A 25,018-nucleotide genomic window follows, 5' to 3' on the forward strand; every position below is an offset into this window, starting at 1 on the left:
GATCCCTACGTTGATCAGTTGCGACAATTGCATTAACATTGGTAGTGGTTTTATTTGTTTTTAATTTAGTTTTTTTTTATCTTTGTTTCTCTTGTGCTGAGGACGCCTAGTTTGCATATAGACGAAATATTCGCGTTGTTTTAGTCTTTCATCTTTTCTCTCTACTGGCCACGGTCTCGTTTGTTGTCTTTTCATTGAGTTTTACCTCTCTTTCTTTTTTTTTTGTTATTCAACTTAAAAAAAATTTATAATAAAAACAGCTGATTTGAAAATCTCAACACTAATTCATTAAAATGGGCTCTGAATCTTATATTTTTAAAAGAGCAACTGCATATTATTTTATGTATGCATTTATAAATTTTTCTTGAAAATGGCTGCACAATTTTTTTTTCTAATTGACACCTTAGAATTTTTTGGCCTAAAAAAACGATCTAGATAGGTCAAGAGTTTGAGAAATTCGTTTAGAGCCTTAATTTCGGCAAAAAAAAAAAAAATATTCATGTGATCGCCGACATATTTATATGCATTTCAAGAGCAAAAATTACGTCATTTTTTCCTCAGTAGTGGTCGTATCGCATCGTTTTTAGTATCTATGATGCATGCAAAGTTACACAAGATAACGAATGGCTCTGAATAGCTGAAGAAAAAGGCATGGAATAAGAAACAACTAAAATCACATAGAATTGCAAACTAAAATGTTGCGTAACAAAATTTGCGGTTAAAAGACAAAGCAAAATTACGTGGAAAGAAGGAACATGTTATTTTAGTATGTGTGAGTCTGTGAAGGATAAACAGGAAAGATGATTTAAGTTTTAGGATGTATGACACGTGCAAACTTACACAAGATGGCAAATGACTCCAAAACAGCTAAGGTAAAGAGTAAGGTAAGGAACAAGAAACAACAAAAATCACATTGAATTGCAAAAGAAAACGGGACTTGAAACTAAAGAACAACACGTTAATCATGCCATTGCGTATTTCAGATATTTCAGAAGTTACAATAGAGTAAGGAACTTGTTAATTTAGCGTTTGTAAAGGATTCTTGAATTCACGTCAGAATTTCTTAGTTTAACTGAAATCACTGATTTGTCACCCTATGACTTGAAACTAAAGGATAAAACGATTATGCCATGCGCAATTTAGATATTTCAGAGGACATAGTCATTGGAACATTCCTGATTGTCACCGAGTTATATAACAACGCAATTAAAGCAAAAATACAACGACTGGGAAAAAAAGTTTTTTGAGTATATGTGACGTCATCCAAAAATCATACATGATTTTGAATGAATACCAGCAGCTAAGGCAAAAGGCATGGAAAATGTACAAGGTAAAGATCCATGAAAATGAAGTGCAATGGGATCTGTGACAAGAAGACATGCTACAAACCCAGGAGAAAACAAGTGCTATAATATGGAAGATTCTTTGATGCATTAACAGGAAGGAGGAATTGAATTCAATTTGCCATAGCAGTAAAAGAAACTGATGAACTCTCCGTCTCCAAATTATTGGAAAATCTTAATTATTACAGAAAGGCTTAGGAGAGAGAATAAAACTATTATATTTTGTTTAAAGCGAAAGGGGATAGTTTTTACCTAGGCCACATCAATTTTTTTTCTTAAGTTCACCTAAGTAGTCTATTTGAATTCGTCAGAGCCCCATTTTATTTCCAAAATAATATATGTAACAAAACATTTTTAAACGTACATCGATAAAACAACAGGAACCAACAGCAATCTATCTACTGGTGATTTACATCTAATTGGCCTATTCGTATAGCAGAGGTGAATCCAATGCTCCAAAACCAGCAACAATTCCGCCTTCGTCAGTTCCTTGTAATTTACTTCTTAGTAGATGTCCTACAGTTCTGTTTAACATTATGCTCTCTTTGTTCCTAGAAAAATATGTTTTCTCAAGGTTTATTCGGACAAAAGATCTCTCCACATATTTGAATTTGTGGTGGAAATCAACAGTAATCTTCAAGGAAGTAATAATTCCTTTATGACCTATAAACAAAAAAGAAGGAAATATTTACAATTACTTGATTTCCTAAGTTAGAAAACTCCAAACTTATGCCGAGGAGGAATCTCATAAAAAAAAGAAAAAACGAAAGAGATCTAACATATTCAGGATGTTTCATGTTTTGAGGTTTCAATAATAAAAACCTCTCGTTATAAAAAATACAGTCTCTATATTAATTTCAACCATCTAGAGAAAATAAACTTACTTAGTTTTTTTTCTAGATTTATTAGAGTATTCTGTTTTACGTATCTTTTTAGTGTCAAAGTATCCATAAATGAAAGATTCAAGAGAATAAAATCTTGTGGCACGATCTATCAGAAGATTTGACTTTAAAACACAGAAAAAAAAAACCGTGGATGACCAAATGAAATCACGGCTAATTACTTTCACTTGACAAAATACTCGTCAATAATTTGAAGGAAGAAGAATAAAACAACATAAAGGTTTAAAAGTGACAAGATTAGAAGAGGAGTAGAAGTGTTGCTGCAACAAAATTTCCACGTTTCTATTTAGTAAAGATCTTTTACAATATCAGCGAATTCATGACTGTCAAAGATGCTAATACTGAAATGCAGCACCATCTAAGTAAATTCCTTTGAATGAGACCAAAAAACACTACATGCCTGAAACTCGAGCAGATGGGGATTCACTCACCGCAAGGAAGTTTAAAATTCCACAACCAAGTAGAAATTATAAAGTGGTTTCCAGTTTGCAACGAAGTTCATATATTAGGATTCCAATATTAGTTATTATAACAAATATCTTATGTCAAGGAGTTTTTATAACAAATAAGATTTTCATTATTTAAGAAGTAAAAGTTGTTTCACTCTAAATACTGAATGGTTATGATCACCTCTTCACTATCTTTTATACCTAATCTAAACGACTCAGTCTCTTTCAACATAATTTTCAAACCTATTCTTACACCATGAACTCTCCCATGTGTCGAATAGACTTTATCGTGTTCCTTAGGACAACATACATCAATATACCCAATATGAGCAGGAATACTACATACCCTTGCTTAAGTCCTGACTCCACACCTGACTGAACAACTAAACTTACTTCCTACCCTCCTACCTTAACCTTATTCTCATACATTTAATGTACTTATCTGGAATCATAGGCAGCGCGCTAGCGCTGCCTAAGTAAAGAACGATGTGGGCACAATGTGTTGTTTTTTTTTTGTTTTTTTTCTCCATACCCGGGCACTTCGTATCGAAGGAGTTATCGTAGAAAGTTCGAAAAGGGCTCATTCGACTGGAAATTGGAGTGAGTAGTGCCCTTTTTAATAATCGAAAGTGACTGGAGGGCAACTAGCCCCCCCCCCCACGCCCATCATTCCCCCGAACACATACCAATCAAAATTTTGACATAGCCATTTTGTTCAGCATACTTGATTTCCAGATAGAAAATATCTTTTTGAGGAGGACCCTCCTCCACAACCCAAAGGGTAAGGATTTTAATTAATGCCCTGAGGGCATATAAAGTTTATACAGAAGATGTTGTCGTAGAGACTTCAAAAAAAGCTCCTTCGATTGGAAATTCAAAACGCTAGTACCCTTTTTAATAGTCGAAAGTGATTGGAGGGCAACTAGCCCCCCCACGCCCATCATTCCCCCAAATGCATCCAATAAAAATTTCGAGATAGCCATTTTGTTCAGCGTAGTTGATTTCCAGATAGAACATATCTTTTTGTGGAGGACACTCCCCCTCAACCCTCGGGGCAAGGGTTTTGAGTTATGCCCTGGGGGCAAAAGGTTTTTATAGAAGGCGTTGTCGTAGAAACTTCAAAAAAGACTCATTGGATTGGAAATTCAAAGGGCTAGTACTATTTTCAATAGTCGAAAGTGATTGGAGGGCAACTAGCCCCCCCCCCATGCCCATCATTCCCCCAAACACATCCAATCAAAATTTTGAAATAGCCATTTTGTTCAGCGTAGTTGATTTCCAGATATAAAATATGTTTTTGAGGAGGACACTCCCCTACAACCCTTGGGGCAAGGGTTTTAAGTTATGCCCTGGGGGCACATAAAGTTTTTATAGAAGACGTTGTCGTAGAAACTTCAAAAAAGGCTGATTCGATTGGAAATTCAAAGGGCTATTGCATTTTTTAATAGTCGAAAGTGATTGGAGAGCAACTAGCCTCCCCCCCCCCGCCCATCCTTCCCCCAAACACATCCAATCAAAATTTCGATATAGCCATTTTGTTCAGCGTAGTTGATTTCCAGATAGAAAAAATCTTTTTGAGGAGGACGCTCCCCCAAAACCCACGGGGCAAGGATTTTAAGTTATGCCCTGAGGGAATATAAGGTTTTTTATAGAAGGCGTTGTCATAGGAACTTCAAAAAAGGCTCATTCGATTGGAAATTCAAAGGGCTAGTGCCCTTTTTAATAGTCGATAGTGATTGGAGGGCAACTAGCCCCCCCCCCACCACACCCATCCTTTCCCCAAACGAATCCAATCAACTTTTCTAGGCAGTCATTTTGTTCAGCATAAATGATGCCCAGATAGTCAGTATCCATTTGAGGAGGAAACTCTCCCAAAACCCTCAGGGCAACGGTTTTAGTTATGCCCTAAGGGTATATAAGGTTTTTTATAGAAGGCGTTGTCATAGAACGTTCAAGAAAGGTTAATTCGATTTGAAATTCAAAGGGTTAGTACCCTTTTCTAATAGTCTTAAAATTTAACCAAATCAAAATAGCTTAAGTGTATCCAAGCTATCAAAGAAAGTGAACAGAGTTTTTGACAAGTGCTGCTAACTTTTCCATATCAAATCCAGTAGATGAGTTGTGAAAAAAAACTAAACAGTACTGTATTTTACTAGATTTTTAAAAGTGTGTGTGCTGTTACGACTTATTGAATTTGTTTCTCCAGCAAAAAAAAAGCAGGTCGGACCATCAAGTCTTAAAAAACAAAAAGATTTAATGTATTATTTTCTTTTTCCCTGAAAAGACTATGTCAATATAAAACGAACAGAAATTAATTAAAAAACTTTTTCCACAAAATAAGTTTTTCAAAGAAAAGTAAAGAACTCCATTAAACAAAAAATGAGCAAAAGTAAAATCAAATAATCTACCAAGCGTGAAACCACCACAAATCAGCATTGATAAATAAATGAAACCCAAAAACGAACAGAAATTACAATAGTTTACCGAGTCAAACTCAAAACGAGCAGAAATTAAAATAAGTTGGGCGCAAAACCCCTATGCCTTCCCAAGGCCAGAACAAAATTTGCACTTTACTGAAAGAATACAAATGAAAGTGCATTGTCAGTTTAATATACATATAGGCCTACTGATATTTAGTAATCAGAATGTTAATATTATTTGATTTATTAAAGTTATAAAAGTAAAAACATTTATATTTTTTTATCTTAGGCCTTTTAGTACTGTGTCCTCCTTGCAAAATAAATATTCCTTCACTTCCAAACTTCCAAAGATTTGTTCATTCTTTTCTAGACCCTTTTCTACACCTTTGACACAGTTTAACACTTTCTCAATGTTCCACTCATCTCTCCTTAGCAATTTATTTATCACTAATGTAGGCCGCACTCCTATCTTTAACAAGTACAAGTCCAGACTGACTACTTCTCTCAGCTTCTTAACGTTCCAATATAATATTTTACTATTATGTAAGTAAGTAAGTTTATTATAATTTTATTGCCCGAAAATTCAGATTGAATTAAAACAGAGCATAACAAAGGAAAAAAGAAAAGTATAACAATAGGAAAAAAAGACATATTTACACATTATGTACATTAGCAAAACTACTGGCACAGGATGGCTATCCACGGGGTCGCTCTTCCCTTAGCATTTTTCAGAAAATCCTCGGCGACACGGTTAACAGAGACTGTTGGATCGGATACACCATAATTACGCATGATATAGGAGTTACTCGTCCATGGTGGAAGTCTCAGAAGGAATTTCGCGAATTGAAAAAACATAACTCTTACTTTTACACACTGACCAGACGACAGGTAATTCCAAAAAGGTGTTATATACAGTACATGTGGAAGGGCAATGGCATTATACAGCGACGTAAGATATTTACGGCAGAACTGATGTCTGTTACCAATAATTTACCCGTATGCAATCCAGATTTTCACTTATACGTGGCGTACAAGCTGCGTCCCGGTGGAGTGGAGGCTTCGACCGAATGATAAACCAAGGTAGATGGTTTCACAACTGAATCGCCCAAAGAGATTTCTTCTTCGCAGTGTTCCGCATTGAAAAACAAGACGGCAGATTTTGAAACGTTAAACGACAAACCTACGTTATTTTATTCCCTATTCAACACATCAAAATTCTTCGATAGTCAATCAGCGGACCTGTTCAAATTAAGCAAGTCTTCAGCATACGTCATCAACGAAACATCAATTCCTTTTTTAAAACACAAGATGTAGCTACTTGGGCTTGCGCCAGCAGAACACTATTGTATGTACAAACTCGGAGACACAACTAAACCTTGCCTGACTCCTTTACGGACCGGTACAACAGCGGATTCGACCGGATTTGAGGGTATTTTAATTTGCGCTCTAAGGTTATTGTACATATAGTATAATACCCTGACACAAATTTAGCCCTTGTTTATACGCTTCTGTTTATACGTGCACGGATCTGCACGTGCACAGACGAGTCAAAAGCCCGCCTCACATCAAAAGAGTCAATAACTAGTGGATCACCCGTTGCCTCAGAATAAGACAAAATAGCAACAAGGGCGAACAGAGCATCTGCGCAACCGAGCCCTAATGTAAAACCGAACTGGTGGTTTCACATTTGGCAAGTGTCTAACATTTGACAATATAAGCATTTCTAGAAGCTTGCATAAAACTGGCGACATAGTAACTGGGCGATACGAGGAGCATATGTTAGCTGGCTTCCCTTTTTTCAGGATGGGCGTAAGTTGCCCTGTACAGAAAACATCGGGTACAAAACCGACTACGAATATGATCTGGTACAATAATGTTAACATTTCATACAAAAAGACGTGTACCACTCCCAAGGTGAAGTGCACACAAACCGTCAATTCTGGGCGATTTTTTCTTTTTCAGCCTAAAGGCATTTGCAGTTACATCCGAAACAGATACGGTAAAATCCGAAAAACTCGTGTTTGATATACAGATTCAACTTGTTTGGTATATGGTCTAGCTGAACAGGGATTCGGGCCACTAAATTCGCACGTAAAGTAAGCTCGCCAGTCATTTGGATCACTAGGCTTGGACTTATTTGTGTTTGGGCGATCGTTCACGCGGTCTTTCCATAAACGACTTGGATCATTAATCATTCTCTCTGTGTAGTCATTTTTCACATTCGTCCGATGCTGCTTGAGGGCTTTCTCAAATCTACGTTTTGCGTAGACACGGAGACAATTTGACACACCGAATTTATGACGACCACTTTCCCTCCACACTGAGAACCAGAAATTAGCATCCTGACAAGCTTTCACTAGCCCTTGATTATTTGAGAACCCCGGGATTTCGGTACCTTTACGAATTTTCCTAACGGGAATAGCATCCTTTTCTGCGGTTAGTAGTGAGTGGGTGATTTCAGCACAGTAGGCATTAACCTGTGTTTTAGTTTTCTGGACATTCCTTTGCACGTTGGCTTGCAGTAGACTGAATGGCACACTGATCTTCTGAAGCGTCGTGTCAAGCAATGTCCGATAAAGCGGGAAGTCGACGTTTGACCAATCTTTTATTACATGCCAATGTGAAGTACTTTGGCCTTTGAGATACACACATTAACACATGCTTCAATTGGGATATGGTCGGCGGAGTGAATTCTCATTAACACGCTCAATGTGCCACTCACGTTTGGTTTGCATGCGACATGGTCTATATTTGAGACTGAACCACTAGTACAAGCAAACGTGAAATCTTTGTCTTTTGGGAGCAGACGATACCGACTTTCAAGTGCACTTAGGATGAGCTGGGACCGGGGAGACGAGTCGTCGACTAGATTACAGTTGTAGTCTCCGATATAACACATTCCAGTTAGGGCAACATAATAGTCTTGAGGCACTTTGCAAGAGCTCGCACTGATTTTGTGAATCAGTTATCCGATTCTCCGTTGCTGTAGTTTGTAAGAAGGTAGACATTGACAATCACAAGGTTCTCAACCCTTATAGCCATAACGTTTTCAGCTGCATGAAGACTCTCAGAATCAACAGCAGAATTACATACGATCGCTAGTCCGCCAGAGAGCCCCCCGCGTTGACGAGGTTCAGCTGGTACAAAATAAAATGTATGATTGTCTGAAAACTTGAGTACGCTGAGGATAGCGTTTGTCAGCAAATGTTCTTGGATGCACAGAATATCGCTACACCGACATAGTTCTTCAATTACAGGGATTCTGTGAGACACCTCCATTCATATTCCAAGACACAACCCTAGTATTCTGTTCATTCATCGGAGCATTTTTGTTTTGCGATTTGATTCTTCATCTCAGGGCAATGGAATGATTGACATGTATGTTTTGTCGACTTACATACTGCACATCCAATCGGTTTTGTGCATGGGGTACTAGCATTCGACGTATTGCCTTGGACACCGCAACGTGGACAAATCCGGGGAGCGGAGCACGCCGCTGAAACGTGACCAAATTTCTAACAATTACGGCATAGTTTTGGGAGGTACACAAATTCTCCAATCGGAAAACGTTCAAAATCTGGTTTTGGTGGGCTTTTCATAGCCAGATCTAGCAGATAACGGGAGGAAAAGTACAACGTATAGAATCGACTAGCCCCACACTGTTCTGCCCTTTCGCAAACTGAAACGCAGGCTTCCACCGTGTCGGCATCATACGTGGCTGGAATATTTTTGATCACGCCTATAAAAACTGAGGATTTCACCTTAGCTTCTACACTTTGTGATTTCTGGTTGATAGAATAAGCATTGCTGTCTGCCTTGTCCTTCATTTTAACAACAAGCCGCCATTCAGGTCGGTTTCTTTTTTATTCAACATCATCGACCGATAGATCTTCTCCGCACATGGTCGTAAGAAATTGTTTTCGTTCTTCTGGCGTGTTAGTGGAGGCGGGTTCTTCAGAACTACGGAATAGGGTAGTGGATAATGACTATCTGGAGCGGGATTAGGTTGGCTTCCGTCACTTATAGAATTGTCGGATTGCCATGGAGCGAAAGTCGGTTGTAACGCTCGAGAAAACCCGAGAACTGCCGTCGCATTTCATTCACTGACGATATAACACATGCGCCTACTTCTGCTCCACTGGCCGATACTTCTTGGGGATCAAATATAACGAACTTGGGGAGTTTTATCCTTTCTTTAGCGCATCGTACAAACAGCTTAGCAATATCCATTAAATTATCCGCGTCTTAGGCGCATTTCGTAAATCGATCACCAATTTCGGCCTCCTTAGTCAACAGTTCTTTTGCCTTTAAAATCGAGTCTCTATAAAAAAAAATCCACTGCTCGTTTTAAAACACTTCCTTCTCTACTCCGACAGCCATTGATCGCGATATATAGTTCAACACGTTATTTAGCATTATATTCTCTCCCATGCTTGAAACCGGTTTTACACTTTTACACAGCGGGATGAATTCGATCTTTACTCATTGAATGCCAGCGGCTAAGGGAGATAAGGGAAGCGTTGAAGGCTGTTTACTTTCTCTCCGCAGTTTAAAGGGCAAACCCGGCGGGTACCAGGGCTCTTGCTAACAATTCTCACCCCCCTTCTGCTTAATTTTCACCCGCCACCTCTATCGCAGCGTGAGTGCCTACAACTATCGATGTTCCTAATTATATTCACACTGCTTTATGGCTAAATAAAATGTCTAATTTCTTACTAAAATCTAGTCAGAAACTAGCTAAAAACTTGTTAAAAAACTAGGCATCTACCAGATCCTCTGCAATTTTATGCACGGCATTTACTCCAAATCTACTGTAATTCAAACTCAAGCGCCTTCTCCACTTCCCTGGCGTTCCTCTGATTCTCGTAAAATCTCATGCTCAAAACTTTTTGTACAAACCTCTTCTCTTTTGTACCAGCCTTAAAGCGTCTTCGCTAGTATTTCTAGCCGTGTTTCTAACTTTCCTTCCTAAGATATCTTCTGCTACTTCAAAAATTGTTTTCATAAGACTATTCCATCCATCTTGTACATGTCAAATACTAACTATCCACTCTCACATCCAATTGTTCCTGGGAAGTTTCTATCTAATTCTAAAAACTGGAGTCCATCAACGTCATGACTACTAGGAAGGCATCTTAATAAAAAAATACTGTATTTCTAGAAGGGATCCTGTCTATTTGTCTATATCCTTGTCTGGGATCCTAGGAATATACCACTACGACTGATACCTTACACTTTTTGGTCATAAAGCGAGGAACTACAATGCTATTGGTAATACCTTTTGTTTATAATACCTAACACGTTAATAAATTTTTGTTTATAATTGTTAATTATAAATAAAGTTTTAATTGAATGTTAAAGCCACCATTGAACAACAGGTTTTATTCATTTGTCCATTCGCCATTACTTGAAAAACTACTTCTTCTCTTTCATTTTGTATTTTTTCGGTGTGTCTTTTTATATTCTTCTATTGACTCCTATATAATTTTTATTCCTCTTTTTACACCCTGGATGGCTGAGCGGAGATCCCGGTGGAAACACTGCCATTTTTCCTTTTGTTTTTCACTGGTCCTGAGTTGCCTAGTTTTTCTTTGTTATCTTTCGTTTTCTCGTTTTGATGTTAATGATTAACATTTAATCATTTAGGACCGTTTCCTAATAATCCCCGAAAAATAATTAGTAGAATAATGGCACAATTTGCTTATACACAATTATGCCCACATACACAATTTTGGGAGGGGTGGAGGGAGGAAGACTCGAGGGCCTCATTTTTAAGATTTTATCATACAAACTGAAATCCTTGCACGACTCTGATTTCTAATTAGCGTGTTTTCATTTTTGGACATCAATACAGACATACTGGCCTCACATTTGTAATGTGCGAGCTCAGAAATCCTTGTTAACCAATTTTAGTGGAGATAAACCACTATTTGTGAGAGGTGCACTTGGCGCATTTCTAGTTAGGACGGTCACTAGCATATGGTCCATAAGGACCAGTCACTAAATAGTCCCTGAATAATAAGGAAATCCCTAAATTCAACCGGGTATAATACAAACCTCAGTTTGTAGTCAGATACCTAACAAATCCTGAATTCGTGTGTCTATGTGTGATTAGTTCACAATGGATGATCTATGTACCTAATGCGTTTCGATTTTGGACTTCTCAATTCAATTGAAGCCCTGCGTTTTCGGTGTACTAGCCTCGGACTTTTACTCAACTAGCCAAAGAGACTGTAAACACAAACACAAACTTCGGAGGGAATCATCCTCCATCGGTGAAAAATTTACTTGATACGCTTTATGTTACAACAGCAATGCAATGATCTTAATGATTTTAACAATTGATGTTAAATAATTTCGAAAGATTCCTTAAATATTTCCTGAATACAGCCGAAAGGTCTACGACAAATTTACGTGCTCAAAGTTTGAAGAGAGGAGGGGGTCAGAAGAGGGTCCAACTTTTTGCCAAAGATTCAAAATCATTCTATGACTCGGATTTCAACTAGAGGCAACATTATCCAAGATTTACGGTATATTTACTTAAAATTTCTTTGCAATATATATAAAACTACTTAGAATATATTTAATTAGGATATTCCTGCAGCGATACTGATAACCAATATTTAATAATTATTAATTCTTTGAATAGTAACTCTCTAAATTCCCTGAATAATTCCTGAATTATCACATGTGTGGCTCTGGTGGGAGGGGAAGACAGGCCCAAGAGCCCCACTTTTAGGCATCTCACCATACAAATTGAAAACCAACGCAGGACCCCTAGGTGTGACCTACAGAGCATTTGTAAAACAATTAATTAACTCGTTTCGATTCTGGACGTCAATATGGCTATCAACAAGCTCAGAAATTCTTGGAAGGTAATTTTAGTGGCAATCAAACAATATATCGTCCCCTGAGAGTGGTTTTGTCGTATCTTGCGACTTTTTCGGGAAGTGGAGTTAGGACTGCCGTCTAACGTGAAATTTTTTGCTCTATCCGATTCCGTCGACCATTTTGTTGTAGCTCAGCTAGAAGTGCCCCAATTTTAGATTTCTCGTTTATCGTATCTCACATTTTGCCGTTTTGTTAAGAGCGGTTTCGTCGTACCTCATATGGGAAAATTACATGGGCATTTTGTCGTAACTCCGTCAACGTATACTTTTGAAGAAGAAAAGATTTGGTTAAAGTTTCACAATGAGACCCAAACACACATTGTTTACATCCGCACAAGCTGCACAATATTTGGAGGAATCCAGGTACCTCATTTTTGTGGAATTGAATTATATTTTGTTCCAAGAGTATATCAAAATTTGATATACTCTTGGAACAAAATATTAAATAGGCTACAAATCAGGTAGCCTATTTAATAGGCTACCTGATTTGTTATGATTTTTGGTGCATATCAGTGGTCAGAATAAATCTTGGCTATGGTCATATTTTGGTAGTGTTTTCTTGTAATGCAGCAGCCTCTCTGTTAAGCAATTTACAGCTCTGGATCTTCCTATAGCTTCAGCTGCCAAGCTTGGACACACCCTTAAAGATCTAAGTGATCTGACCCAAACACAACATACAGGAGCTTGACAAACATCTAACTACAGAAATGATCTTTGAGTGCTTCTCCTTTACTGTGTGTTGCAATTACAATATTATGAAGATCCCCCCCTCCTCTAGACGGACTATAAAGTCCACTTTTAATACTGTTTTAGTGATTTTATGAGATAGAATCTGTAAGCTTTGAAAAAGATCGAAAGATGTTTTTAAAAAGTACCGAAAAATTTCTGTACACACCCTCCCTCTTTGTCGAGATTTCCCCCCCCCTCCTAGATTGGAAGGCTGGATCCGCCCAGGATCCACCCCTGGGTAGTATTATTTGAAAAAAACTACGTTTTCTAAAGAGTTAAAGAGGCTGAGTCACAAGTTCGAACCTTAAAACGTACAGGGATTATGAGGTACAACTGAAAGCTTGCAGTCGGTCTTGTCAGGTTAAGAGGACTATTTTGATCTAATTTAATAATGAAATACTATGCTTTTAGGATTTCCAAAAATTAACATGGGCTCTTAAAGGAAAACGAGGTTTTTCGTAAATGTAAATTCGGGGGATAATTTTTTCGGTCTGAAAATATCAAAAGGCTGTAACAGGTCGAATTTCGCTTCGAATGAGTCCTCATTCACCCAGAGCAGGTGCCAACTGTGACCTGTAGGCGTGTCTGATAAAAAAAAAATAACTTGATGAACATTAAGTGGCTATATTTGGTTTTTGGAAAACAGGGAAGGAGTGATCGGATAGAGCTGAAATTTTGAAAATGAGCTTCCAGGCCCTAGGAAAACTTATCCTCTATATTTCAGACCGATCGAACAACGTTAAAGGGGGGCTGTGTTGGGAGGGTCGAAACTTTCGGCCCACTTTCCCCCATGAAGATAAAGTCGGAGGGGGGGGGGGTGAAATTTTGCATGTTTCTTAGTTTGAGCTTAGGCTACAAAATGCGATCACCGCAGTCTCTCTGTGACCGCTAGGACCAGAATTCGCTTAACATTGTGGTGGGTCGCCTCTTTAAAGAGGCATAAGTGTGCCTCCTTGATCTTTTCTGACTGGTGTACTCAAGACTTAAGCTATAGTTTTTTGTTAGTTTTTTCTAGCGAGGAAGATCTGTCTTCTGATTCAGAAAAAGGCAGTGATCCTCTCTATCGACCTGAACTAGATGCAATCAGCCTTTCAGAACTTAATTTCCGAGAATCTGATCAGGAAGTAGCTGAGGCTCTTCAAGAAAATGTGGATTATGATCTCTTTTCAGAGGTTAATGTCAGTGTTGGCTCTGGTTCTAGTTCAAGTGCCATAATAGGTTCAGTGGCAGCAGAAAATCGGGAGCACCTCGAGATTCCCAATAATGCTGAACCGGTACAAGAAACAACCGAGCCAGATTTAAATAGTCAAAGCAATACAGTGGATCATCCTAATTCACGTAAAAAGACCAGAAAACGAATTTCAGATAGGAAGAACTGGGTTAAGACAAAGATCAAGGCAGAAGTAAACTCTGGTATTGTATATATGAATCCTAACAACCAGAAAACTCATGGGAAAGAGAAGAAAGTGAAGGATGTTGTTTGTAATAAGGATTGTCATTATAATTGCAGTCAGACTATTGCCTCTGAAGAGAGACAAAAGATGTTTGATGATTTCTGGAGACTAAGTAAGGATATGAAGAAAATGTTTTACTTGAAAACAACTAAGACCGTTCCAACCAAGACTAAAACCAAGAAGAAAGCGGAGACGCGCAGGAGTTGCACACTGCGATATTATTTTGTCGTTAACACGAAAACAGTCCGGATTTGCAAGACATTTTATTTGGCTACTCTTAATATTTCAGAGAGAAGAGTTTACTACGCACATTCAAATGTTGCTACAACAGGAGTGCCAAATCCAAAGGCAGTACAGGTACCTCGAAACAAAACTAGTAACGAGGACACTGAACTAGTGAAAAAGCATATTGAATCTTTCCCGTGCGTTGAATCGCATTATACTCGAGCCAAGTCTACCAGAAAATTCTTGGAGGCAAATCTAAACATTCGCAAAATGTATGAACTGTATCAGGAATACTGCAAAGAACTAGCAAGAAATGATGTTAGTGAGTTCAAGTATCGTAAGAACTTCAACACGCAGTTTAATTTGTCATTTCATATTCCGAAAACAGATCGATGTGATGTATGCGAGGAAAAACGTGTAAGTGAAGAAAACCGAATTGAAATGGATCAGGAAGTAAAAGACGAGTATGAGGCTCATGTGAAAAGTAAAATTGAGACCAAGATTGAACGTGACGTGGACAGGTCAAACCTATCTATTCCCATACTTTGTTTTGATCTGGAGAATGTTTTTCCGCTGCCCTGGGGTAATGTTTCTTCATTTTTCCATAAAATGAAGATAACTACATTCAACCTCACGGCAATTCTTTCATTCCAGAGAAGGACCGGAGAGAAAATCAATGAGGTATACTGTTGCATTTGGTCCGAGTTTGAGGCTGGACGTGGAGCAAACGAAATAGCTAGTGGACTAGTGGTCATACTGGAAAAAGTCCTTGATACTTACCCTGATATCTGCCAGTTAATTACTTGGTCGGACTCTTGCGTCTGTCCCAGAACCGAAACTCAATTATAAGCTTCGCCATCCAAGATATTCTAAGAAAATTTCCGCACTTAGAACAAGTGGTTATGAAGTATTGTGAACCAGGTCATTCGAGAATACAGGAGGTTGATGCTGTATATAGCACTATTGAGCGGGGACTAAAGCATCTTGATTTGTTTTCCCTCACTAGATCTGGTGAGGAAGTTACTGAAAGTAAGAAGGATACATCCTTTTAATGTCCTGCAAATGACCCAGTCAAAGTTTTTTGACTTTCAAAAGCCAGCAAAGCTGTACAAGTACTCGTTGGTACCGTATTCAAAGGTAAAACGACTTGAGTTCCGTCAGGATAACACTAAGAGAGTTTGGTTCAAAACTTCCTTCTCTGGAGACTTGCAAATGGCTACTATATCACAAGAATGTACTTCGGTTAAAAAGTGTCCCAACACTTCGGCTGTCCGTGTTGTTGAACGTCTTGTTTTGCCCAAACTTTGTGGCAAAAAGATTGATCTACCTGAGGCCAAAATCAAAGATGTCAAGTATCTCTTGAAGTTCATCCCCAACCAAGACAAGGAGTATTTTGAAACCAAGATTGAACAGTACTACAAGGCCAAGGGGGATGCTGAACGTTTGGAAGCCTCTCCGTCTACGCGAGATCCCTGTCCAGAGGAGGATTCCACTCAAGCAAAACGGCGGCCGGCTCACTCAACAAGAAATAAACGTTTCTGACGTTTTTTGTAATTTTTATACTTTTTCAAATAGTATTGCTGCATGAGAACTCGTTTGTCGTATCTTCATGGTGAAAAAAATAGGCAGCCCACACCATTTTATCGTATCTAAGTTTACTCCCATTTCGTTAAGGGCGGATTGTCGTATCTGTATTTCATTTCAAGTTTCGACAATGAAAACATTACCTTTTCCATCTCATATTGGGGAGACCTTCCTTGTTATTTTTTCTCTTTTTTTTATGTATTTGCGAAGAAAATCGGTTGTACCGTGTAAGTTCCAGGAAAAGGTGAAATTTTCAAAGTCGTTTTTATCAGAATTTTGAAAACCTTAGTTACGACAAAACCGCTCTCAGGGGACGATATGTAAAATATTAACTTAATCTATTCCTATTTCTTAGTCATTGACGAGAAAAAAAAAAGAATGCAGAAGAAAGAAAGGGGAGAGAGAGAGAGAAAAAAATAAGAGAGAGAAACAGAGGAAGAGAGAGAAAAACAAAGAATTACCCGATAATGACTCCATATACACCAAGTTCTGACACCATAGGACCAACAATTGGTTTATCACTTTCTGGTCTGAGCATGACATTTTTTCTTGCTGGGGCTTTTATTAATTCCATCAAAATATACGCTGCTCTTTCTTTCAAACAGCAAAGCTTACGCAGAGTTGATGCAACCTGCATGAAAAAATAAAATAAAAGGTCATTCGTCATAAAAAAAAAACAAAAAAAAAAAAATAAAGAAAAGATTAATCATTGAAAAAGAAGAACAAAAAGCGGCATCTTAATTGTTTAGCTACGAGAGTGCACCAAACACATTTTGAACAATTAAAAAGGCTAATTGAACAACGAAATTCTTCATGAGTACAATTTTGGTGTTATTGTATACTTGTTTCAAAAGATGTGAAGCCTGGTTGTACAACGACGGGTTTGATTAAAGAACTATATTTTTCTAAGAAAAACAAAGACCAAATTATATAATAAAGACAAGAAAACTAATGCTTAAGTTTAGTTTTGTCATCCAACTGATTTTTCTATACATTTGGTAGAAATGGAGTGAAAAGGAAGAAAATAGTTTGCAGTCACTCTGTATTTTTATTTCAAACCTCCAATGGGCTAGACTCTAGTAATGCTCGCCAAAGTTTTGAGCTACTGAGCAACCTTACAGCTTAAAAACCTTAGAGTGAGTTATCTAACAAAGTAGGAAAAGAAAAAATGTTTTTGTTTAAATCACACAGTTTTCTATTACCTGTACATATACATATCTAATTTATGTTTAAATATAAGGTACATATACATCTCTAAACTTAATGAAATTTATATATTTAAAATCAGAATAAAAAGCCAAGTCTTTTGATATATTCTTTACTTAGGCAGCGCGACAAAACGGCCGAACATTTTCATTGCTGTGTGTGTTATTGTGAGTGATTTTAATGAAACGTAACTTTGACAATCAACCAGCTTTCTACATTCTTTAGGTTTTATTTATTCATTCACAGTAATCTGCTTTTTATAGGTTCCAATAATTGCTCTTTACTTTTATTTTAAACATCTTTTTGTGGAAAGCTTTTTAAAATTATTTCCAATTCGTCGTTTTATTAACATTGTTTTATTACGCGTTTACTGAAGAAATAACTGTAGTTTTTTTAGGCTTTCTGCTTACGAGCTAAATTATTGGATACATATTTGAATTTTAGGAAAATATTTCAATTATGAAGAAATTTTTGATCAGCGGTAATTTTCGTGCAACAATTTTTAATATCGCTAGACTGAAAAATTTGAAAGGGATACGAAGTGGAATTTTCAATCAAACGGGCTGAAAATATTTGTATGATGTCTGGTCTCCTAAGGTGCAGAAGTGGCTCTAGCCTCCATCCTTTAGGAACATTCGTAAACAAAAATGTCTTATTATATATAGAAAAAATTCTTTTCATTTTTAGAGCTGTTGCAATAGTTAATGTGTCTAAACAAAAACCTGTATAGGTTATTTAAAAAAAAAAACGATTTCTGTATCGGTGTATTTAAATAAAATCGAGTTTAGACAATGTCTTCAAAAAAAAGAATTCTTTTTTATTAGAACTGCTTTCTTCGAATAAAATCTTAAAAGCATCAATGAAAATAATTTTTAAACACTTGCTAGGCAATTATTTTAGCACTAGATGCAAATTAAATCATTATTCTATTCTTACTTCAATTCTTGCTTAAGCTAAAACAAGTTTTTGCGTTAAGATAAAGACGCAACCTTTGCAAAATTATCAATTAATAAATGGAGTTGTTGGTGTCCAGGGGGGGGGTGTGAGGGGATAGGAAGTTTAGAGGATCGCAAGCCTCTTAATACCGATAATGATACAGCAGATGCATAAGAAATTGCAATAATAAGGACGTACGCAGACAGCTGATAGACATCCTTTGAGTGAAGTCAGGGGCAGCAAATCCACCAAACCAAGAGACGAAAGACTATAGTGTAGTAGAACTGGGTTAGAACTAGAAAAATATTCGATTTATCAGCCAAGCATTAATCGCCACGGATTGATGACTTCTACAATAGCTTGTCGGAAAGGAATGGAAATAATCTGCAGATTCATTTGAAATCAGGTAAGCAGGTACTTATAACCAAGGAAGCTTACCCTATGAGATGTTAGACCACTGAACTTTATATTTCAAGAATAACCAGGCTTCAAAATAGTTGGAAGAATTTTCGGCTTTTGGAACTTAGAAGCCTGCTTGCACCTGGTCCGAAGAGAACAAGCGGTGTAGATTTTTTTGGCATATTTCGCCGTGACTGTAGCAATGTGACAATCAAAATTTCAAATGGACCTGGGCATAGGATATAAATATTTGAATAGCTTTTATTTCCCATAGAGAAAAACAAAGTTATACTACTGGGTATAAAGAAAAAGAAACAATAACACTAAACACGTATTCAAACTAGCCTAAACTAGCTTTTTTTTCTATAGTTACCCCACAACTTCAATTTGCTCGGTTCTCAATGAGTTAGGACTTTTCAGGATGACGTAGCGCTTGTTCCGTACCACGTCACAAAAATTAAGCATTTTCGACTTAGGTTATTTTTCACCGAGGACAGACTTAGTCTGTCTTGCAGACTCAGAACTTAGCTTGGTTTGCAACAAGTTAAGACTTTGCTCGTTTTTGCACCTCGTCACCAAATTCATAGCTGAGCCTTCGTTTGTTTTTCACTGTGTTAAGCCTTAGCTCTTTTGACACCAAGTAAGGATCTAGTTGATTTTTGCACCGAGTAAGCTCGCAGATTGGGCTTGCCGGCTCAATTTTGCAAGAAGTCAGGTCTTGATTCATTTTTGCAACAGTTCTACACCACCTTGTTGCCCTACGATCCTACACATTAAAAATCCGTCCACGATCCTACTTTAGACAAGCCGCAATGTGGCCTTCCGTTTTTTAATGATACTGAAATACCAATCTCAAATTTTCTTATCAGATGTCAAAGGGTGAGGGGTTGCAGCAAGGGACTCGATGCTCTCTAATTACCCCTGTCCTTTATTTCAGTACTGGAACTCAACGAGGTATAGAATGTCCACATTTCTAATAAAATATACATATGAAGAATGTATTTTAAATGGGCTATTGGCATAATTTGGGACTCTTGCGACTGGAGCTGTACAGATTACGTCACTTCCTGAGGCACATTTTTAGTCCTTGTTGCTGTTTTGGCTAAAACGACGGTTTCAGAATTTTAACCTGATGTCATGCAGGGCTGTAGCGGCGCCAGGAGATACATGAGACGTCGAAGGGGCGTTAAGTTATTCCTCAATATATTTTAGCTCGCAAAGAGCCAAAAAAAAAACATATTTTGCATTCAAATGAGAGCTGCTACAACTTTCTAGGACTATGTATTCTATATGACCAGATTCGAAAAAAAAAAAAATGAAGTCTATTATGATCATAACAGGCAAGACCTTACGCTGAGTTTATTTTCGGTTTTGGAAGTTAAGACTCGCCTTGAAATGTGAATAAAAATAAATAAAAAAAGAAATAAAAATAGATTGTTTCAATAGTTAAACTTCCCTTCACTCCCAATGGTGTAGGCACTTCAAGAACTGGAATCCTGGCTATATCACAGAAGAAATATAATTTCTTGCGTTTGTGCAATTTTTAACACAGGGTCAACTATGAATCCCCAATCGAAGACGAAAAATAAAGAGAAAAGAATTAAAACTGAATAAGACAAAGGAAAAATAACTAGAAGAATTACGGCAGTGCTATTTAACATATTAATGAATCTTATTTAAATTTGAGCATTGAAAACAGTTAGGCGTATTGAAAGAGCAACTACGAAGCCTGTCAGCATAAATTAAATTTATACTTACATCTTTGCCATAAACATTATTTCCTCCACCTTCCCGTTGTGGTTTTAAAACATATCTTTCAGGATTCTTGATCGCCATTGCTGCTGCCAAATCACCCTCCTCAGTCTGTAATAAAATGCTATTTTTCAAATACAAATAAATGGCTGTGAAGGTCATTTATAAAAAAAATTGCCTAAAAAAAGGTCAGATGTCATGTTTCTTTCAAAACGCGTTGTTGTCATTAAAATCCGCTTGTTCCTGTCTACTTACCCCAAAAGTCTCAGGCCGATCAGAAAAAACATTCGGCCAATTTTTGGAGTGCCACGGGTCGATGCAGCCTAATTTTTTTTCAAAGCATTTTACCTCAAAGGTTCATTTTGCCCAATGTATGTGCCCAGTAAGTTGCAAGCTTACCAGATGCAAAAAAAAAAGAAAAAAAACATCCTGCTTATTTTGGGGTCACCAACAAAGTATTTTCAATAATAGAGTCTTCATTGAAGTTTGAAGCCCTTCAGTGAAGAAACACATTTTCAGGGGTCGGCCACAGTCACTAAAACACTTTTTGTCACTTTTATTTTGCCCTGTCGCTTTTTCTTTGAAATTGTCCCTAAAGTCACTTGTGCATTAAGCACCACTCACTCAAGTTTACGCTGTGTGTAAAATTCGAAAACAAACCGGTTTCTTCGTCAGTTTCTTTCAGCTTAGCGCGAGACAAGACAAAGACAAGCAACAGAACAGATGGGAAATATATAATTCGGGCTATATATTTGTACATAGGGGGGGGGAAGTATTTGGACAGTTTGAAGTCAGAAAAACAATTCTTAGTTCATAATATGCAGAATAATTGTACCTAACACATTTTGCATGCAGAACCACTATACATTACCCCCCCCCCGTAATGTACAAATCTGTAGCCCAATTTTGTTTCTAAAGTAAAGAAAAAACTTACGAAAAAACCGGTTTGTTCTCGAGTTTTACACATCATAAACTTGAGTGAGTGGCGTATAATACACAAGTACCGTAATTTTTCATAGAGAGAGAGAGAGAGAGCCAGATTTCCCGGTATTATTTAAAAACGATCAGGAATTAAATGAAAAAAAAAAAAATTTCAACTGAAAGTAAGGAGCAACATCGAAACTTAAAACGAACAGAAATTATTACGTATATGAAAGAAGTTGTCCCTACCACAAGACCTTGCTCTTTATGCTAATGTTTTTACTTTTCGTCCTAATTCTTTACAAACGATTCCTGAAAAACAAATGGCTGTTTAATTAGAACAATAAGTTTTGTTTTAAAATTCTATACAAAAAAAAACTTTAGCGCAAAGAGCGAGGTCTTGAGGAGGAGGCTGTTGCTTCTTACTTTGAGTTGAAAAACTTGTTTTTTTTTAATTTAATTTCTGATTGTTTTTAAATAATACCGAAAAATCCGACTCTCTCTCTCCATGAAAAATGCCGGTACTTGTGTATTACACGCCACTAAATCAAGTTTACGATGACTCGAGAACAAACCGGTTTCTTCGTTGCTTTAGAAACAAATTAGGCTATATATTTGCACATTAGGGGGGGGGCGCTATGGTATAGCGGGTCTGCATGCAAAATGTGTTAGGTACAATTATTCTGCATTTTATGAAGTAAGAATTGTTTATTGAATCCAAACTGTCCAAATACTCCCCCCCCTATGTGCAAATATATAGCCCAAATTATATATTTCCCGTCTATTCTGTCACTTGTCTTTGTCTTGTCTCGCGCTAAGCTGAAAGAAGCTAACTAAGAAATCGGTTTGTTTTCGAGTTTTACACATAGCGTAAACTTGAGTGAGTGGCGCATAACACACAAGTACCAAAATTTCTATTGACCCCGCCCTTTTATTGACCCCAAAATTCTTCAGTCGTAAAATGGACGAAAGATACACGAAAATTGTTAATTGTTTTCCAGTCCCCCCCCCCTCCCCGTAATTTTGCCCTCCAGATCCGTCAGTGTTCAATTGCCGAAAATTGTCAAACTGGCTTTTAAGAAATAGTTTTATGGACAAAGAAAATTTTTTATATTGTAGAATAAATTATATACGTATTTCTATGTTGACTTTTGAAATGCAGGGGGGGGGGGACTGCAAACTCAGATTTCCAGGTTTCTAGCCATGGATAATCAGTTGTACTATATTTGAATCAGACCCATTTTCGAGGGATTTCAGGCTCTTGTTTTTGAAAATCCTGAAAGCTCATTTTCGTAACTCCTAAACACTGTTTTGTTGGATGTGGCTAACAGTTACCACTCTTAAATCGGATTAAATAAAAAAAAACAAGTTTTTTTTAACTGAAAGCAAGGAGCGACATTAAAACTTAAAACGAACAGAAATTATTCCGTATATGAAAGGGGCTGCCCCCTCCTCAACCCCTCGCTCTTTACGATAGTTTTTTTATTGTTTTACAAAAACAAAGTTGTGAGGCAGAGTCAAACTTTCGCGTAAAGAGCGAGGGGTTGAGGAGGGGGCAGCCCCTTTTATATACGGAATAATTTTTGTTTGTTTTAAGTTTTAATGTCACTCCTTGCTTTCAGTTTAAAAAAAATTGTTTTTTTTATTTAATTTCTGAAAGTTTTTGAGTTAATGCAGCTTTGATTTTGGCTCACCGTACATGAATAGTTAAAACAAAATTTTTATATTAATTTTACTTTCTTTTTGCTAAATGGCTTTCTCGAAATTTTGCTCAGACGTATCTTACTAATTAACTTACGTAACGAAGTTCCATATTCGTATATTTTTATTACGTATATTAGGGGGTTCGCCTCCTAGTCAATACCTCGCTCTTTACGCTAACTTCAAGTTTTGTTCCAATTTTGTTAAGAATGACCCCTTAATCACAAAAGGCCGTTAATTAGAATAAATAGGTCTGATGAAAGTACAAAAAAAATTTTAGCGTACAGAGCGAGGTAATGACTAGGGAGCGAACCTAATCATATACATATTAATTTCTGTTCGTTTTAAATTTTGATGTTGCTCCTTAATTTCTGTTGAAAAAATTGTTTTTTTTTATTATTTAATTTTGATCTTTTTTTTAAATAATGCTGGGAAATCCGGCACCCCCTTCATAGCAATGTCCCTTCCCCCATGAAAACTTCCTCCATGGAAAGATTCTCCCATGTAACACCCGACCGACCCCCAGCCCCCAACTACCAAAAAAAATTCCCCCTGAAAACTTCTGTATACTTCCCAATAACCAATTCTATATTTAAACATTGGGTAAAGTTCATAACTTGCAGACCTTCCCCCATGGACTGTGGGGGATTAAGTCATCCACAAAGACATATTTATTGTATTTTTCGACCATGCTGAACAAAATGGCTATCTCAAAATTTTGATCGGAAGACTTTGAGAAAAATATGAGCGTGGGAGGGGGCCTAGTTGCCCTCCATTTTTTTGGTCACTTAAAAATGGCCCTAGAACTTTTAATTTCCGTTCGAATGAGCCGTCCCGCGATATTCTAGGACCCCTGGGTCGATACAATCCCCCTGGGAAAAAAAAACAAACAGATAAACACGCATCAGTGATCTTTCTTCTGACAAAAAATACAAAATTCCACATTTTTGGAAATAGGAGCTTGAAACTTCTATAGCAGGGTTCTCTGATACGCTGAATCTGATGGTATGGTTTTCAATTAAGTTCTATGACTTTTAGAGGGTGTTTCCCCCTTTTTTCCAAAATAAGGCAAATTTTCTCAGGCGCATAACTTATTATCGGTAAGATATATATTTGAAATCAGCATAAAAATATTATTCTTTTGATGTATCTATTGGTATCAAAATTCCGTTTTTTTAGAGTTTCGGTTACTATTGAGTCGGGTCGCTTCTTAGTTACAGTTCGTTACGACAAACTGTTTGATTATATTCTAAATAATATTGGATTTGGACCCTCCTCATCCACAGCCAAACTGGAGGACTCTCTTGGAGACAAAATATAAGAAAAAAACAGTGACTAGGACTTGTGTAGTCCCTGTGCATCTGTTCTGAATGCCTCTGAAAAGGCACTAAAGTCACTTTTCTTGCGCATCTCGTTGCGGCCGACCCCTGCATTTTAGGTCCATTTTTAGACGTCGTGAACCAATGTAGCCAAATTAGTGTCAATTTTTCGTCTTTATAAATTATATTTACTTTCTTTGAACAAATCTCTCTCGATTATTTAGCGTGTAGCCTTTTTTTCCAATAGCTGAAGACTGGATTGATGTCGAAGTCAAGAATAAATCCTGCTTTTATTATCACGGTCTGAACTTACGTTTTTTTTCATTAATGGAGAATTTAAAACTCTCATTTAAGCAGTTCTAATTAAAGCCAATTTCAAGGACAAATTATATTTGAACATACACACCATACACTATACCGAATAACCTAACCTCACGGATCAACATAGCTTAACTTTTACCAAATGTTTTCTCTTCAATAAGGTTCTCATATTCCTGTCTATAGTAACTTTAGCAGCCAGTCGTAACAAGTTTTTAGTGGTTTTCCAAACCTGCATTTGAGAAAACAAGGTTTCTTGGTCTTTTTGGACACCTATGTGGCCTGACATATTTTTCTTTACATTATGGTTCTTTCGCCAAGGAGCTTAACAGCGCAAGTTTCAACCCGGTAAAAAAAAAAAGATTTTTTGGCCCGATTTTCTGACGAGCCAATATACTTATTTCCAATTCTTTTTTCTTGTTAAGTGGGGTCCTCTAACCTCTTGGCTTAGAGGTTTTCAGATATAAGTT

The 25,018-nt window shown here is 37.2% G+C and overlaps 1 protein-coding gene and 1 pseudogene across 1 annotated transcript in view; both read right to left on the bottom strand.

The window, feature by feature from the left end:
• Positions 1-1,646: 1,646 nt before the first annotated feature.
• LOC148946874 (glutathione synthetase-like) overlaps positions 1,647-25,018 on the bottom strand; it is a 100,837-nt gene continuing 77,465 nt past the window's right edge. Inside the window, exons 10-12 of the mRNA XM_089096687.1 lie at positions 20,296-20,400; positions 16,458-16,627; positions 1,647-1,894 (exon numbers count right to left, since the gene is read on the bottom strand). Of these exons, the coding sequence (XP_088952813.1) occupies positions 1,768-1,894; positions 16,458-16,627; positions 20,296-20,400 (402 nt within the window). The 3' untranslated portion in view covers positions 1,647-1,767. The remainder of the gene's footprint in view (positions 1,895-16,457; positions 16,628-20,295; positions 20,401-25,018) is intronic.
• Positions 7,449-8,433, bottom strand: LOC148946875 (uncharacterized; annotated as a pseudogene).

Source organism: Artemia sp. Qi Xiang Cuo, chromosome 11 (assembly GCF_049724085.1).
Source record: "Artemia sp. Qi Xiang Cuo chromosome 11, ASM4972408v1, whole genome shotgun sequence".
NCBI lineage: Eukaryota > Metazoa > Arthropoda > Branchiopoda > Anostraca > Artemiidae > Artemia > Artemia sp. Qi Xiang Cuo.